The 16,398-nt window shown below is 46.7% G+C and overlaps 1 protein-coding gene across 1 annotated transcript in view; it reads right to left on the minus strand.

Annotated features, from left to right (window-relative positions):
* The window catches only part of PHOX2B (paired like homeobox 2B), a 4,842-nt gene extending 2,326 nt beyond the window's left edge, over positions 1–2,516 (minus strand). The window contains exons 1-3 of the mRNA XM_073891152.1: positions 2,276–2,516; positions 1,243–1,430; positions 3–280 (exon numbers count right to left, since the gene is read on the minus strand). Coding sequence (XP_073747253.1) covers positions 3–280; positions 1,243–1,430; positions 2,276–2,516 — 707 coding nt within the window. The remainder of the gene's footprint in view (positions 1–2; positions 281–1,242; positions 1,431–2,275) is intronic.
* Positions 2,517–16,398: the final 13,882 nt, after the last annotated feature.

Raw genomic sequence — 16,398 nt, forward strand, 5'->3', positions numbered from 1 at the left:
CGGGTTCGCCTCCCGGGCCCCCGGGCCCCGCGGCCCCCGGGGCTCCTGCCGGGCTGGGTCCGCCGCCGCCGCCGCCGCTCGCCCCGCAGCTGGGAGTGGGGTTGGGGTTGGGGCCGGGGCCCCCAGTGCTGTCCGGGTCGGTACTCTTGGCCTCTTTGCTCTCGTCGTCCCGGGACGAGTCGGATTTCTTTCCCGAAGAGCCGTTCTTGGCCGCGGCCGCGGCGGCCGCAGCCGCGCGCTCCTGCTTGCGGAACTTGGCGCGGCGGTTCTGGAACCACACCTGGCCGGAGAGGAGAGGCGAGGCGGTGAAGCAGGGAAAGACAAAGCGTGGATTAGGACGGCCTACGTTCCGTTTCGGCTTGTTTTAAAACCCCGCCACCAAGTCTGCCCCCGCCCTTGTTGCCCTTGCGTCTTCGGAGAAACTTTCTTAAGGTCACCGGAGCAAGCGAGCGAAATGGTTGCTTGCAGGAGAGGTTAGAAGACCCCAGGTCCCAGAAAGGCCCTAAAATGGAAGACTTTATTTTGGCGGGCCTTTGCTCAGTCTATTTCTGGAACCGCCCCACCCTCGCCGTAACCGCTAGGCCGCAAGTCTAAGGTTAAAGGCTAATTGGTAGAAGGAGGAGGGGGGTCTTTGGGTTTGATGCTCGCCGCGCATCCTGGCCTTTAGGCCTGATACAGCGTACAATGGGGCTCACCTGGAGAGGCGCCTTGGCCAGCTTGTGAGTGCATCTGTTTCCCTAAAAGGTTAGAGTTAGCCGCGTTTCGTGACCCCCATGGAGTCACAACCCCTTTGCAAATGGGTTCCAAGTCATAGTTACCGGGAAAATGCACCCACACTCATGGTTCCAAGTTAAAAGAGCTTGAGTTAGGAGGCAGAAAAAAAAAAAAAAAAAGCCCACGTCGAATACGGAGGCAAAGTCTGCATGCCTCCTACAAGGCACTTTCTGTCCTGCAAAAGCCTAGCTCATTCACGTCCCAAGACCCCGAAAGTCTCTGCAGGGCTACATGGGGTGGGAAAGGCTTTGCACCTGTGCACATATAAACAAGAGCGCGCACCCTAACGCTTCCTCGTGCGCACAGCCCCTCCGATCTTGGCCTCTCTGCTCAGCCCTGGGTCCCGGGCCCTTCTTGTCTTTGAGAGGGCCGGGTATTCCGAACCTTCAGGAGCACCGCCCGGTCCCCGTCACCGTACCCTACCCGGCCCGGTGCAGCGACGCAGGGTCGGTTTGTGGGCGCGCGTACCTGGACTCGCGCTTCGGTGAGGTCGATCTTCAGGGCCAGCTCCTCCCGGGTATAGATGTCAGGGTAGTGCGTCTCTGCGAAGACCCTCTCCAGCTCTTTGAGCTGCGCACTAGTGAAAGTGGTGCGGATGCGCCGCTGCTTGCGCTTCTCGTTGAGGCCGCCGTGGTCGGTGAAAAGTTTGTAAGGAACTGGGGGACGACAGAGGGGACAGCGTGTGAGCAAAACTGTCCGGAGCGCGCGCGCCGCGGAGCCGGAATGTGCGGACTCCAAGGGCAGGTAGCACTGGAGCGGCCACCGGCGCCCGCGCGGGCGACTGGCTGCGAGGAGCTGCCGAGAAAAACCGAGCAAATTAGTTATATACCGGAACCGGCGAACCTCGGGCTTTGGAGGAGTCCCCTCTTGGCACGGGCGCCTTTGGATGGGTTGAAATAGCGCAGTGGGGACGGCCGAGGGCCGGGACACGGGATAATGCTTTGATAAGGAAAGACAAGAGAGGAAAAAAGTCCAAAAACATCATTCGGAATACCAGGGAACCAGGGAAGAAGTTACCCAACACTCCCACTGTTGGAACTTTTCAATTCTCAGAAGTTGACCCTGCCCAAAAGTTGGGGGGAAAGTGCTGCAAAAAAAATAATAAATTAAAGAAATAATCATAAAAATGACCAGCCAAAGAGGTGTGAGCCGCTGTCGGTTCTTAAAAAGAGAGAGAGACACTGCCAGTAATGAGCTTTACTCTTTGTTATTTAATTATTTTCTAAGCTTTACGTCTCATCGCAAAGTAAATAAATTATGCCTATCATTTTGGCAGCTTAAGATAATTTTGTTGGCGGTTCGGGTGTGACTAGGATAGTGTAACCCTGTAAGTGAATTACCCCTCCCTGCAATCGCTTCTAACGTGATAAATTCTTTCATTTGTGTAAGCAAATTTCGTTTGGTAAATACTAAACACATTTCCATTTTCAAATGCAATCAAGGCTTCCTATATACGAGCGGAAAGGCGGCTTCCTCGGCTGAGAAAGCTGGCGGTCCTTACCTGCGGCGTACGGACTGCTCTGGTGGTCCCTGAGGGTGCCGAGGCTGCAGGATCCCGGCGTGAGGGACGGGCAGCCGGACGTGGCCCCAAAAGTGGTCCTTATCGGGTTATACTGGAAGCCACTGGCCTGGCTGCAGGAACTGAAGTCAGCATAGGCTGAAGCCAGGCTCGAGGTGTCCATCCCAGCCATACAGGACTCGTAGGCAGAGGAATTGAGGTAAGAATATTCCATTTTATACATTGAAAAGGCTCTGGATGGCTCAGCCAAGTGGAAAAATGAAATAAAAGATGGATATGGAGAAGGTGGCTGGAGTGGGGAGATGTGCACAGCTCAACGCCTGCCTCCAAACTGGCCTCCTTACTACCAGCAGAGCCTAGTTTTATGAAAAAGCCTCCTATGAGATGCCTTGTCTGAGGTCTCTAGAGCATATAGTCCTCATAATAAACTTGGCTCTTTCCACTTGGACAATAGCAAAGCGGTTGGTCTTATTGCTGGCGCTTTTTACATGACAATAACTCATCCGTCTATTGGGCTGGCACTGGGGAACTGAGCTGTCCAACCTCCCTATCATTGATTCCTGCATCTCTAATTAGAATTTAATACCACACCATTACGCACTGAGCCCCTGATCCTCCCTTCTAACCAGCTCCCTGCCCTTTAATTCAATCACACTACTTGGAAATAATGAAAGTTGGGTGACGATTCTCCCTGATCCAATTTCCCCGAGCTTTTAAGCCTTTTTAACTGATCATATACCTTAGGCATAAATTGAGATAGTGTGTGTGTTTTCCCCCTTCTTCGTCCTCTTTTTTTTTTTTCCCCCTCGGTTAGGGAGAAGAAACCTTGATGTCATAGAAAACCTGTTTTGTAAGAGCGTTACACGCTCAATTTAACAACAAGCCTACCCCCTGAAGTGCATGAAATGTTATAAAGGACTGGGACATTGGCAAGACTCAGGCGCCCTGTAACATAGAGTAAGTGGGCCAAGGGGGTTTATGTGAAGGATAAGCGGATTTCTTTTAAATACACCTGGTAGAGGGGGTTAAAAAAAAAAAAGAGCATCTTATAAATTGCATTTCTTGTCGCAGCTTAACATGCTTTTCTAGAGACTCCGCTTACACAGCTGTTTAAAAAAATAAAGCAACATCTGAGTAAAGCTCTTGAATGTGAAACATCTGGATTGTCTCTACTGATGACTTCTTTGAGGTCTGCTCTCTGTCTTTCTGCATTAGCTCGGAGTTTGCATTTTGTTGGTTTGGAGGTTCTGTGTGGTTGTTGATTTTAATCGCGCCATGACTAGCAAGTGGGCACGAAGTGTCCCCAAATGTGTCCCCTCTTCCATCCCTCTCGGGCACTCTCCTCTTTTATCACCTACACTTTTGCAGGTGCCCCCAATCTACCAGAGACCCGGGGTTTCGCAAAGAGGATTGCTGTCCGCTTGCCTTTTAGGTGTGTTGACTGCAGTGAGAGAAATCTTTCCTCTCAAAATGCCCAGGCTCCAGGTCGAACACTTTCCTCCTCCAACTCCTCAGGCTCTAGGGTGCTGGCAGTAAGCTGCAGACAAAGAGGCGAACGGTGATTTGTGGACCTCAGTGGCCCCATGATTTAAGCGGAGGGTAATTTTCATTTGGTTCGTTAGGCTCTAGCAGAATAAGGAAAAGTATTTCATTAAATCCTTTCTCTCGGTAGGCAAGAGGAGGAATGCTTAGTTGAATCGCCGGGTGGTGTAAACAAACCCTGGATATTTTATATGAATTAAATGTGTAGATAATTAGTTTTATTGCATTCATTACCCCCTTTATGTGCTCTGTAACAAGTCAGTAATTAAAGTAACAAACTCATAAAGTCTTTATAGGGGCATTTAGGCGTTCAGTGTTTGCCAAACTAAGTGGTTTAATTCAATGCTAGTGCTGGGGAGTGGATGGGCGCCCGCTCTCCACTGCCCCCGTGTTTTATTGAGCACTAAACTGCGGCGGACGCTGTAATGGATTAAACAGGGACGGCGGCCCCCCAGCCTTGTGCTTCTCTGCTGGGTGAGTTTCAGGCTGATTTCAGGTGATGGCGCATCCTGTGGACGTTGGCAAGACCTAATGTCGGGAGTGCAGGCAGCAGGACCCGCAGAGCGGCTTGGTGATAGTTTTATGGGGAGGGCTGATAGTTTTATTGCAGTTGTATGTTGTACAATGCGTATTTGATAAAGAAGGGCCCTTGGTGACCAGTGTGCACTTTTTTTGTGCACGGGGGTGAAATGAAAATAAATGTGTACAAGGTTGTACTGCGGCGAGAAACAAATTGCAACACTCTAAATGGTTTTTCTTTATGGTCACCAGACAAGAGGAGAAAAGAGATGCAAACATCCGTCTTCGGTCCCCTAAACCTAAAGGCCAGCAAAGACGGATGGGAATCCAAGTGTTATTACAGTGGGGATTTGTCTTTATTTATCCCGTTCTCATGAATATGAATCTGCATTTAGATCGGGAGGTGGCTGTGCCCCTTCAGACGCTACCCATGGAATTTCCCCACCCTTATTTACACCACCACCCTCCCCCCCACCCCGCCTTAAGGGAGGTGGAGGATAGGTTGTCAAACATAAGGCAGCGATTGTCCAGGTTTTTCGAATCCCTCGAACTTTTGGGGGGTGCCTCCGGGTTTTCCCAACGCGACCCTGCTGCCCCAGGCCCGCATTCAAGGGGTGTGGATGCAGGGAGCACTGGCCTGGGTGGCGCCGGGTTAGCCCGCTCCTCCCGCTCACGTGGAGTTTCAGCCGTTTCTCTGCAGAAGTGTGACACAGTGTCTGGGAGGGGACGCGTTTCGGCTTCAAGGCCCTTGGCTTGGCAAATACCAGGCTTACACCTCTCTTGGCGCCCGTGCCTTGGTGCACCGGGGGTTGTGTCTCCGCCGGGTGTACAGCGCGCGCTCTCTGCCCAAGAAGCTCCATCCCCGACCGGTGTCACGGGGTCTGCGCCCGGGGCCCGGGCCCTACGCCCGCCCTGAGTGCGGGGCAATTACACCCTGCATCCCAATTTGCAGACAGTCCCCGGAGGCCCCTATAGCCCTTGGGGCGGAGGCGGGCCGCGGACTCGGAGTGTGAAGGGAGCTCGGAGGAGCAGGGTTTATGTCAACAGCTACTGAGGGTGGTGGCTCTTGAGTGACGATGTAGAACTTTGGGATTTAGTCGGTGCAGGAGGGCAGTCTTGGGTGCGCAGGAGCTGTTGACGTGGGGGGTGCTGTGTGCCGCACTGGGGAGCTGGATCTGGAGGCTTCCGAGGGTGACACCGGGAGAAGCAGGGGAGCGGGGCCCAAGGCGCCCCGGCGAGGGAAGTGCGAGGCCGCTGGGGGGTACCGGGGCGGGGTAGGGTGTGAGGGGCAGGCCCAGCCTCGGGCCGGAGCTGGGCACCGCCCCGCGCTCCCCGCGGCCCCGCGGCCCCGGGGGCTGGGTTTCTCCCAGCCCTGCGCTCCGCGGCGCCCACCCGCCTCCCTCCCCGCCTCCCCCGCCCCACCGCCCGGGTCTCTCCCCGGTGCCCCGGTCGGCCCAGGCCTCTCTCCAGGCGCCCCCTGCTGTCCGGCCTCGCCCGGGCGGGGTGCTGTGCGCCTCCTTCTCTTTGTACCAGGGGACCTTTCAGCGCCGGGACCGCACGGTCCGATGAGCAAATGCGCTTGACTTCATTTTCCCCTTTGTAGGCCTTGTAGGTTTATTTTGTTCAGTGTCACCGTCCCTCTTCCCACCCCACCCCACCCCCACCGTCCCTGGCCCGTCGTCCCCTCTGTGGGTCTTTTGTGGCCCGGGGTCCTGCTTCTGCTCCGAAGATGAAAGGCTTGCCGGGCTGGGCCAGACCGGAGCCCCAGCCCCAGCGCCCTGTTTTGTTAGAGTTGTGCTTTCTACACGCGAGCTCTCCCCTAAAAGTTGTACCAAATGGTTAATTTAATTATTCCAACTATAGACCAACTGCTTCAGCAGCCTCCACCACGCGTCTGGGAGGAAAAAAGAAACCATCTATAAGAAATAATCTAATAAAAGTGAAGTGTAGAAAAACCCCTCCTGATTTTCAACCGGCACAAATAGAATTAGAGCTTCAGCATCCTTTTCCCAAACAGACCTTTTGTCCAGATCACAACTTCAGCCAACCAGCAATGTGTACAGTGCCTGCTATTTATTTTAATAGAGGCGGGTGGGTAGCGGAGATAGATTGATAGAGAAATGACCGCATGGATAGATGGATGGTTTGATCCATCTTCCTCTGACTTCCCTTTCTTAATATGTGTACACGGTTGTTGTTTTTTTTTCCCTGCCGATTTTCTGAATCAATAATGGAAAGGCAATGCTGTGGTAAAAGAAAGAAAGAAAAAAGCCATTTAAAGCGCCCGCGCGCGCGCGCGCGCACACACACACACACACACACACACACACACACACAAAGGGAAGAAACTACCGGCATATATACCATGAGAAAAAAAAATGTTTACATGCTACCCAGTACCAAATGAAAAAGGTTGAAAGTTTAAAAGAAACTTTTCTTTCCTTTTCTTTGCCATTCATAGGAAGGTTTCTTTTTCTTCTTTTTTTCCTTGAAAGTCAGAAAGAATGTTAGAAGACAAGGAAACAAAACAGCAAACAAAATGCCATTGTATTGTAGTAGCAATTCATGGGAAAACGCTTGTCAGCCTCCTAATGCCTCACTCCTAGGAGGCTGTTTTGAGGCTGTTTCACCGCAGGCGAAGCACAATAACATGGGAATGAATAAAATATTAAATACCAGTGAGAGTTTCAGAGGAATTTTCTTTTGATTGCTTTATTTGATATTGCATCCAAATTATCCTAGCACAGCGAGGCCACTGACTGCCAAAAGCTCTCCTCAGAACCAACAATTCTCTCAACCAGAGAATTTAAAAGGCAAGATTTGTCCTTGGGTTTCTCCAAAAAGATTTCTGCAGGCAGGAGCCTTTCTCATTCACCTGCACTAAGAAAATGACCTAGTCAGAATTTATTGAGAGCATTTCCCTGGAACATCAAGCAAACCAACCACAGCATCCCCAAGTATGAAGATCCACTGGTAGAGACCATCTCCTAGCATTTTAGAATTTTTTCCACATTTTCCATTTGCCTAGCAACCGTAATACACATTTCATAATAGAAATTCTTCGTATTTCTGGTAACTAACCTCCTGGCACTGTGGGACTAAAAATCATTAACTGATTGACAATAGCGTGTGCAAAGCAATTAACACAGTGCTTGGCACCTGGAAAGAATCCAGTGAATGTCAGATGTGAGTATGATGATGATGGTGATGATGATGGTGGTGATGACGATGAAGAAGATGATGATGATAGAGTCTCCTTGAATTGCATATTAAACACTTTGGAATTTAGACAGTGCATGGACCTGGTCTTTCCTATTGCATGTTTATAATGCATATGAAAGAGCAGGCTCTACGATACCAAATGGGAGAAAATAAAGCAATCGGGCAGAAAATTTCTCTTAAGAATTTACTGGAAGACATGTATGTGTAGAAGTTAATTATATGTTTTGTCTTATTTTTTACACAATATTTATGCAGGATTAATGTGGTGCTTTACTCCTGCATATAAATATTATGTGTCCAGGGTCATGTCACTTTAAAAGACATCTGCCCTGGGTTAGCTGTGTGGGTTTGGGTTGGAGCTTTATGGCTAACTCATAGATGGTGTTTCTGTATTTAAATTCACTTCAGAGACACCCCATATCTAAGTGCTATCGTCCATATAGGTGATGGGATACAGATCTCCAGTATGTATCTTTTTAAGGACATCATCACGGAAGAGCCCCGTTCTACTTCTCTAGTTGTCTCCCTGACCAATGCTATGATTAGCAGAAGGGGCTGCCTGTTACCTTTTTTTTTTTTCTTTTTGCTGGAGTTTGGCTAATAGTAGTAACATCTGCTGGGCTGGTGGTGGGGAGACATGGGGCATTTGATCAGAGTCACAGATGTAAAAGTGACATCTGCTTGTAACAAAGAAAGGAGAAACAAAATTAAATTAGGCAGGGAGGCCTTTCTGTCTGAACCAAAAAAGAAAAAAAAAACTATTTGAAAAAGGAGGAAAAAAAATAATCATGAGCCCTGAGCAAGCTTGCAGGGTGCAGAAGAACATTTACGGAGAGGATCATGATTTTCCAGGCCAGCAGCTGCCAGAAAAACTAGAATAGCAACATCCTAAGGTAGCAATGTCCTGAAACTTTGAAGGCATCTTCTTCTGCTCCAAAGAAAAGGATCAGGTAAGATTATTCTTCTCAGCTAAGCAACGTCGTCCTAACCTGTGTGAGTATGGTATGTGTTGAGAAATCATTTTCAGGTTGAAGACAGAAAGCGGGTGGGGAGAAAGCTTCTGGGGTTAATAAATATCCCTGTATATTTGGGGGCGAGTTTGGGCAAAAACAGACTTTCATTTCATAGCCATGTTAAAACTCCTATGAATGAGCCAGTTTTCACTGGGTTTATATGTGTGCTTAGAAGATGGCATTTCAGTTTGGGGTCTTGTGTACAGAGAAGCGATATGCTTAGCATCCTCCCAACCTTTATGCTAGGAAACCACAAGTATTACAAAGGGGCATCCTTTTATTCCCCCCTAACAGTCTCCTAAATTTCCCCAAGTGGAATAGATTATGACAGCTTTATATCAATTAATTTCACAATAACAGAAGCCACTGAACAAGATTCCCTCAACTTCCTACTTCCCAATCTATAAAGCGGTTGACATCTGTGCGCACTTGCTTCTCCATTGTTCCTACTGTATCCAGGAGGGAAGCCTATTCTAATCTAAAGCCCATCCTTCCACCATGCTTTAGAGTCCAGTCTCTTCCACCAGCTCAAAGACCTTACCCAACTCCTCTTCTTAGGAATCTTCAAACACTCATGCTCACCTGGATGTATCCTGTGTCATATAAATGTGCTCAAGCTACACTCATACTCATAACTAACTACCAAACACTATTTTCTTCCTTGGCGACACCCACCACCACCACCACCACCATTTATCTACCTCCTCTACTTTACAGTCAAACATCTTGGAAAGAGTGGTCTGTTGTTCTCACTCTCTTTATTTCTTTACTTCTCAGTCACACACAGCTTCCTCTGACATGGCTCCCACCACCGTCACACAAATTAAACACTTCTCATTAAGATCACCAAATCCATTGGGGATCTTCCAGGCCTCAACTTACTTTAATGTGTAAGTCACTAGGGCTGCTTAACAAATATTCCCAGTTCTCCCTATTTCTAGGCACATAGTATGATTTAACTTCCCTAACCCTTAAAAGTTATATATGGCCATACGACTTGCTTTGGGCAATGAAAGTTGAATGGAAGTGTAAAGTGTGACTTCCGGGTGGAAGCCTTCAGACTTAGCGTCTGAGTCTCTGCCCACTCTCTTTTGCCTTGTTTTATGGCAGCTGACGGAGCTCAGGTGGTGGCTCCTCTGTCAACCTGATTCTGGAATAAGGATGCCATAGAAAAGAACTCCCATAGGCTCATAAGGGACGTGTAGTTTCTTAGAGTGTCAGGGAAGGATTCTGAAAGGGGTGACATCCTTTATGCTAGGTACTAAAGAGTGAGTAGGAGTAAGCAAATAAAATGGTGGTAAAGTAGAAAAGGAGAAAGTTGCAGGCATAGGAATCAGCGATCATCAGTGACTCCGAAGTCAGAGAGCATGGAGTGTTTGGGAGTCTATAAGTAGTTCCATTTAGTGTTTTGTTAGAGCAGGAAAGATTCAGGGGATGGGAGCCACACAAGGAGGGGCGTGATGAGACAGAAGGTAGGAGAGATGGCTGGAATCAGGTCCTGCAGGACTATGGATGCAGTGTAGTGGGATTTGGGGGGAGGGAATGAAGAAGTGGGGAAACCAAGAGATAAATTAAGAGGCTTGTTCTAGGTAAGAAATGATGGATACCTAAGCAAGAGAATAGCAATGTAGGATGAAGAGAGGTCAAGGGATTCAAGAGATGTTATAGAAGTAGAGCCTTCAGGGGGCGCCTGGGTGGCTCAGTCGTTAAGCGTCTGCCTTCGGCTCAGGTCATGATCCCAGGGTCCTGGGATTGAGCCCCACATCGGGCTCCCTGCTCTGCGGGAAGCCTGCTTCACTTCTCCCTCTCCCACTCCTCCTGCTTGTGTTCCCTCTCTCACCGTGTCTCTCTCTGTCAAATAAATAAATAAAATCTTAAAAAAAAAAAAAAAGAAGTAGAGCCTTCGGGTAGGCAGAGTACACAATTCTTCTGCCTAGTCCTGGGATTTCAGGGGGCCCAACAGGGAACCTCAAAACAAAAACTCTCTCCTATATCTGAGGGCAAGATCTTCACTTCTGTTACTTAGGTTAAGTGATCCTCATTAACACGCTTCTCTACGTTGGTAGCACTTGATGGTATCAACCCTTCACTAGTCTGACCCATATTTATTAAACACCTATCCTCTGATGTCCCAGAAATCTGCACTTTGGAAGTGTTCAGATATTGTCTTGAAAGTTCATTTTTGAGATGGAGCAAATCCAAGGTCTACAGGCTTCTGAGGGGAGCGAGAACCACTGGACTGAAGGTGGGCACCCCCCACAGTGCAGCATGCCTTTGTTGGGGCACTGAATTTGCAGGGTCTGGATCTCTACACTAGACTGGCCATCAGACCAGTCACTGCTCAGTCTGGGGAGAGGTCTTTGTGGCCTCAGGAATTGGGATATAAATTTGTGAGGTTCTTTTGAGTCCTAACATTCTCTTAATTTTTATTATTATTATTATTATTTGGGGGTAGGGCTTAGGAATCTCCTCTACGTACATTTCTCTATGAAAGAAGCAACATAAGAGGCAGTGTGTTTAGGGGTCAGGGAAGAGTACAACACCACGAACAGGAAAGAGGAGAGTGATTGTCCTGTTTCTCCATTCTTTACATTAAAGTCTTAGAATTTTGTTCTCTGGGAGTATTTTCAAAGGAAGGTGCCAAAAGCCAGAGATCACAGACGGAAGAAGCACTGGTGATGAAAGAAAGGGCATTCCAGAAGAGGAAGCAGCTCTTTTAGGTGGCCCTTCCCTCTGTCACTTCCATCAGACCTAGTAGGTCACCATTTCCTGCACCCACAAGCAAAGCATGCCGAGTTCCTGGTACGCATGGCCTCCATGATACACAGAATTAATTCCAAGAAAATGGTCTTGCATTTGACTCGGCCCAGGGAGCCAAGTGAGAGTTGTGTCGGAAGCAGTCGAGTCGTTCATGGTCTTAAACTGCTCAGCCTTGAAATACATATAAAAACGCAAGAGAATTCTAAAACTTCTAAAGATATTTTCCTTTCTGGGTTTTCAGAAGAGCCTGCTGTTGTCGTTGTTTGTTTGTGTCATTTTACTTTATTTAGGAAGTTTGTGGGGTTTGCCAGTAATATACTGCAGCATCATGCATTTTAATGTGAATTTCAGCTGATTCAGAATTTAGAAGGAAACGTAATCCAGTACTCAGGGACAGGCACCATGTGTCCTAGACCTTAGGAGCCAGAAGACGATAAAATGGTTACAGTGATGCATGTTTGTAGAATTCCCCCAGTTAGATATAATGGAGAATATTAATTTTCTTCCTAAACACACAACATTTCTCCTCTCTCTCCCTCCCTGCCCCTCTCTCCTTCTCCCTTTCTTTCTCCTATTTGTTTAAGGTCCTAAGTTACACCGCAGCCGAAAGAATTAGGAGGCTGAGGGTTCTAATCACGAACTCCCTCCTCTCTGGCTTATTCATAAACCTTCACCATGTGGGATCAGGCTTAGTGGGGAGGAGGAGGGCAAGACATTTTTTAAGAGGAGGCAGGGAAGCTGCTAGGAGGGAAGTGGGACAAAATAATGGACAAAACATCACAGTGAGTCACACAAGAGACTGCAGAGCAGAGGCCAACAGCTTTAACCCAAACCCCAGGGAAACCTCTTGAAAGAACAGCGTTAACCGCTGAGAGGTGAGCCACAAAGCACCAGACAACCCCAGGGTAGGGCCAGACCGTGCCCTTCCAGAGGCTGAGTTGAGACCAGAGTGCGTTTCTTGGTCTTGCCTTGGCCAGGCCTGCACTCTTGGGCCAAGTTCCTTATTTGGCAGCTGCTGGGCAGTGATCTGTCCACCATCTGCTGAAACTGCCTTCTACTGAGGGAGCCACTCATTCTGTCCCCTCATCTCTGTGCGCAGAGGGCAGCAAAAACCCTCCAGGGAGGTTCCTGATTGCTCCTGGGAGATGATCGGGCCAGAGCAGACGGCACCCAACAGAGAGCTGGACCTGGGTGCCCTCTTCCTATTTTTATTGTTAATTACTTTTTTTTTCTTATTTCAAGGAAATATCTGTTTTAGAAAACGTTATAGCATGTGGGCCTTAAAAAGAATTATTCTTGTGGGGCGCCTGGGTAGTGCAGTCGGTGAAGCATCCGACTCTTGGTTTTGGCTCCGGTTGTGATCTCAAGGGACGTGGGATCGACACCCAGGTCCAGGCTTGAGATTCTCTCTCCCTCTGCCTCTCTCTCTCTCGTTCTCTCAAATAAATAAATGAATCTTTTTAAAAAAGAATTATACTTGGATTTCTTCTATAACTGTTCAGTCTTTTTTTCCATATGCATATATAAATGTTTTTAAAATGGGAAACATTCTCTATGGACTGCTTTGTGATCTCCTCTTCCTCCTAGATTATATATCATGAACATCTTCCCAGGTTATGAAATATTCTTCTGATGTATTTTTATGGTTGTATGGTATTACGCGAGAAGCCATAGTTTATTTAGTCAACTCTGTTTTGTTCAACATTGAATTTGCTTCTAATTATTAAAGTATATTTAAAAGCACTGCTCTAGGTACGCTTTTAGCTAAATCTCTGCATAGCCACATGACTTGCTTAGTGTGCCTCCCTAAAAGTGAAATGATCAAAGAGTACACACTTTCAAAAAAGCTTTGGACACATGCTGCAAAATTGCCTTCCAGAAAGGTGGTACCAGTTTCTATTTGCAGAGAAGAATATGAGGGTATCTGTTTTCCAATACTCACTAACATTGTGTCATACCAGTGAAAGAGTTTTACACACTCTCTTCCTACTGTGCTATTAGAAATGAGCAAAAATTGGGGCTCAGTTGGTTGGGCATCTGCCTTCGGCTCGGGTCATTGTCCTGTAGTCCTGAGATTGAGTCCCATGTCGGGCTCCTTGCTCAGCAGGGAGCCTGCTTCTCCCTCTCCTTCTGCCTGCTACTTCCCCTGCTTGTGCTCGCTCTCTGTCAAATAAATACATACAAATCTTTTTAAAAATTAAAACAAATTTAAATAAATTTAAAAAAAAGAAGAAATGAGAAAAATTCTTAAGAAAGACAAGAGGTTGCCCAAAGAAACTAGCAATCTGATGCAAAAGAAGGACAGCAGGAACAGGTCATTTTAAAGGACAAGAGACAGTAAGAATAGAGCCAAAAATGCCAGAGTCCAGCTTTATTTATTTATTTTTTACATCTAATGATGATAAAGAGGTCTCTTTCTTATGTTTAGAAAGAACTAGATGATAAAAGGGATAAATTTACCACTTGGGATTGATGTTTTTAATGTTGGGAAATGATAAAGAACACCGAATAAAACTCCAGTTTTAATTCTGTCTTTTCTGTCACTGAGAACAGGCATCAGAATGGAAAGGGTTAGCATGAACATGAGCACCAGGGACCAGAGCCCCAGGTGGTCAGAGTGCTTCCAAAAGATTCCCACCACCTTAAGGAGTTCTGCGAGGTCTCTGTCGTGGGGGCCCAAGAGAGCTTGCCCAGATCCCCACCCTGTTTTCGGTGGGGTCTGTGGAATCATGAAGGATGAAAAAGGAAGGAAAATCCGCTCTTCCAACAAACACATTTTCAAAGAAGGGAAGGAAAGGGGGCTCTGAGAGCAACAGACTGCTGGACTCAACAATTTCAGGGAAAATTCTAGATTAGATGTAAAAATTATGATGGAGAATGTCCCTCATACACAAAGGAGAGAGAACAGCATAAAGAAAACATTGAGCACCTCCCATCCAGAAATGACAATTATCAGCTCAATGGCCACCCCGCCCTCCCCATTCTGATCCCCCCCCAATGCCCTGACTAGATTGTTTTGAGGCAAATCTAAAACATCATTTCCTTCTTAAGTATTTTAGTATTATCTCTAAAAGATAAGGACTCTTTTCTAAAAATACATAACCACAGTGCCATCATCACACCAACAAGAATTTCTTAGTATCTCCACATACCTGGTGTTCCATGTTCCCTAATTGTCTCACATACATGTTTTTTTTTAGTTGGTTTGAGTCAGAATTCAAACAAGGTTCACACCCACATTTGGGTTTTGTGTCTCATGAGTTTCTTTTAACCTATACGTCCCACCCCCCTTTATTTTCCTCCTTACAATTTACTTATTTTTTTAAGATTTTATTTTATGAGATAGAGACAGAGACAGAGACAGAGTATGGTAGGGGAGAGAGGCAGAGGGAGAGGGAGAAGCAGACTCCCCGCCGAGCCAGGAGCCCGATATGGGGCTCTATCACATGACCCTGAGATCATGACCTGAGCAGTGGAAGGCAGACGCTTAACCATCTGAGCCACCCAGGTGCCCCCTTACAATTTATTTTATAGGAAAATGGCTCTGAGGTACTGTAGAATGGCACACATTCTGGATTTGGCTGATGGACCCCGCGTGGTGTTGGCTAATCCTAACTCTTATTATTTCCTGTGAACTGGTAGTTGGATTTGGAGGCTTCTTCAGACTCAGGTTTGACTTTTTAGCAAGGATAGTCATAGGTGCTGCTGTATACTTCCTATTGCACATAGCAGGAGGCTGGTTGTCTGTCTTTTGATGATGTCAGGTTTGATCTGTGGGGCTGGGGTGTTATCTGGAATCATCCATTATAAAGTTCCCACGAGCCTGTTACCCTAGTGATTTTGGAGCCATTGATTAGTGTGCTGCCTCAATTACAAGGTTTCATTCATATAAAGGGATGAAAGTGTTAATATTCTAATTACATCATTTTTTTTGTTAATTTATTAGCTAGAATACTCCTGAAGAAAAAAAAAACCCTTCATTTATCAATCATCAGGTACCTAAGATATGGTTGGTATTGTCAGGTTTTGGCAAGTCAAGATAAATGCTGAATTCGTTCCCTTTATTTACCAGTTTTCAGAATGATGAGTTTCTTCCTTAGTGTCCTTCAAAGGTCATCAGTAGAGCTTTTTGTTTTGTTTTGGGGTTTGTTTGTTTGTTTGTTTTTTCCAGCATTATGAACTTATAGGTCTAAATTATGTTTTATGTATTTTCTTTCATTGCAGTGTTTATTTTTATTTGTGTTCAAATTACCCAAACTTTGACCAGTGGAAACCTCCTCAACTTGCTTCTCAGTTCTTTTGATGGGATCCTAGTGGTCTTTGATAGCTTCTTTGCTGGCTAGTATGACAAGATGTCCCATGCTCATTTTTTACACTCTTTGCCTAGACCTGGTATCAAGCATTTCTCCAAGGAGCCCTGGTCCTTTTTAGTGGGAATTGGTATTTAGAGACCACATTGTGGGCCCTAGATTGGATTTTGGAAAGAGTGATTTATGAGTTTTTTGGGAAGGAAGCAATGGTCACTAGGCACCAGGGTCTAGTTGAATTAGAGCCATCATACATTTATTAAATAAGACATGGCTCATTCTGGATGAGGGAGAGGAGACTGAGCATAAACAAACAACTGGGACATGATATTATGTATAAAGAGCTTTGGGGAAATAAACCAGGCATGAAATAATTATGCCTGGAGTCAAGGAATAAAGCTTCAGCAAGAAGGTGTCATCTGAGCAGTAGAAACAGTCATGCAGGCAAGGTGGAATGGAGAAGGTTCTGAGCAGAGAAATAACCTGAGTGAAGCCTCAGAATTAGCAAAGTGCACAGCATGTTTGAAGAAGAGTCAGATTTGCCTCATTTCCTGTGACAGGGATAGTGGATTCAGAGAGCAGCCAACCGCAGTCAACATAATGTATCTGGACTTCAGCAGGGCATTTGTCCAGACCTATCATGATATCATTATGGACAAGATGGAGAAATATGGACTAAACGATGGGACTATTAGATGAATTAACAACAGTTAAGTGAATAAATGAACCCAAAGGATGCTGA

Source organism: Callorhinus ursinus, unplaced genomic scaffold, assembly GCF_003265705.2.
Source record: "Callorhinus ursinus isolate GAN/ISIS: 27379988/994484 unplaced genomic scaffold, GSC_fseal_2.0 scaffold4, whole genome shotgun sequence".
NCBI lineage: Eukaryota > Metazoa > Chordata > Mammalia > Carnivora > Otariidae > Callorhinus > Callorhinus ursinus.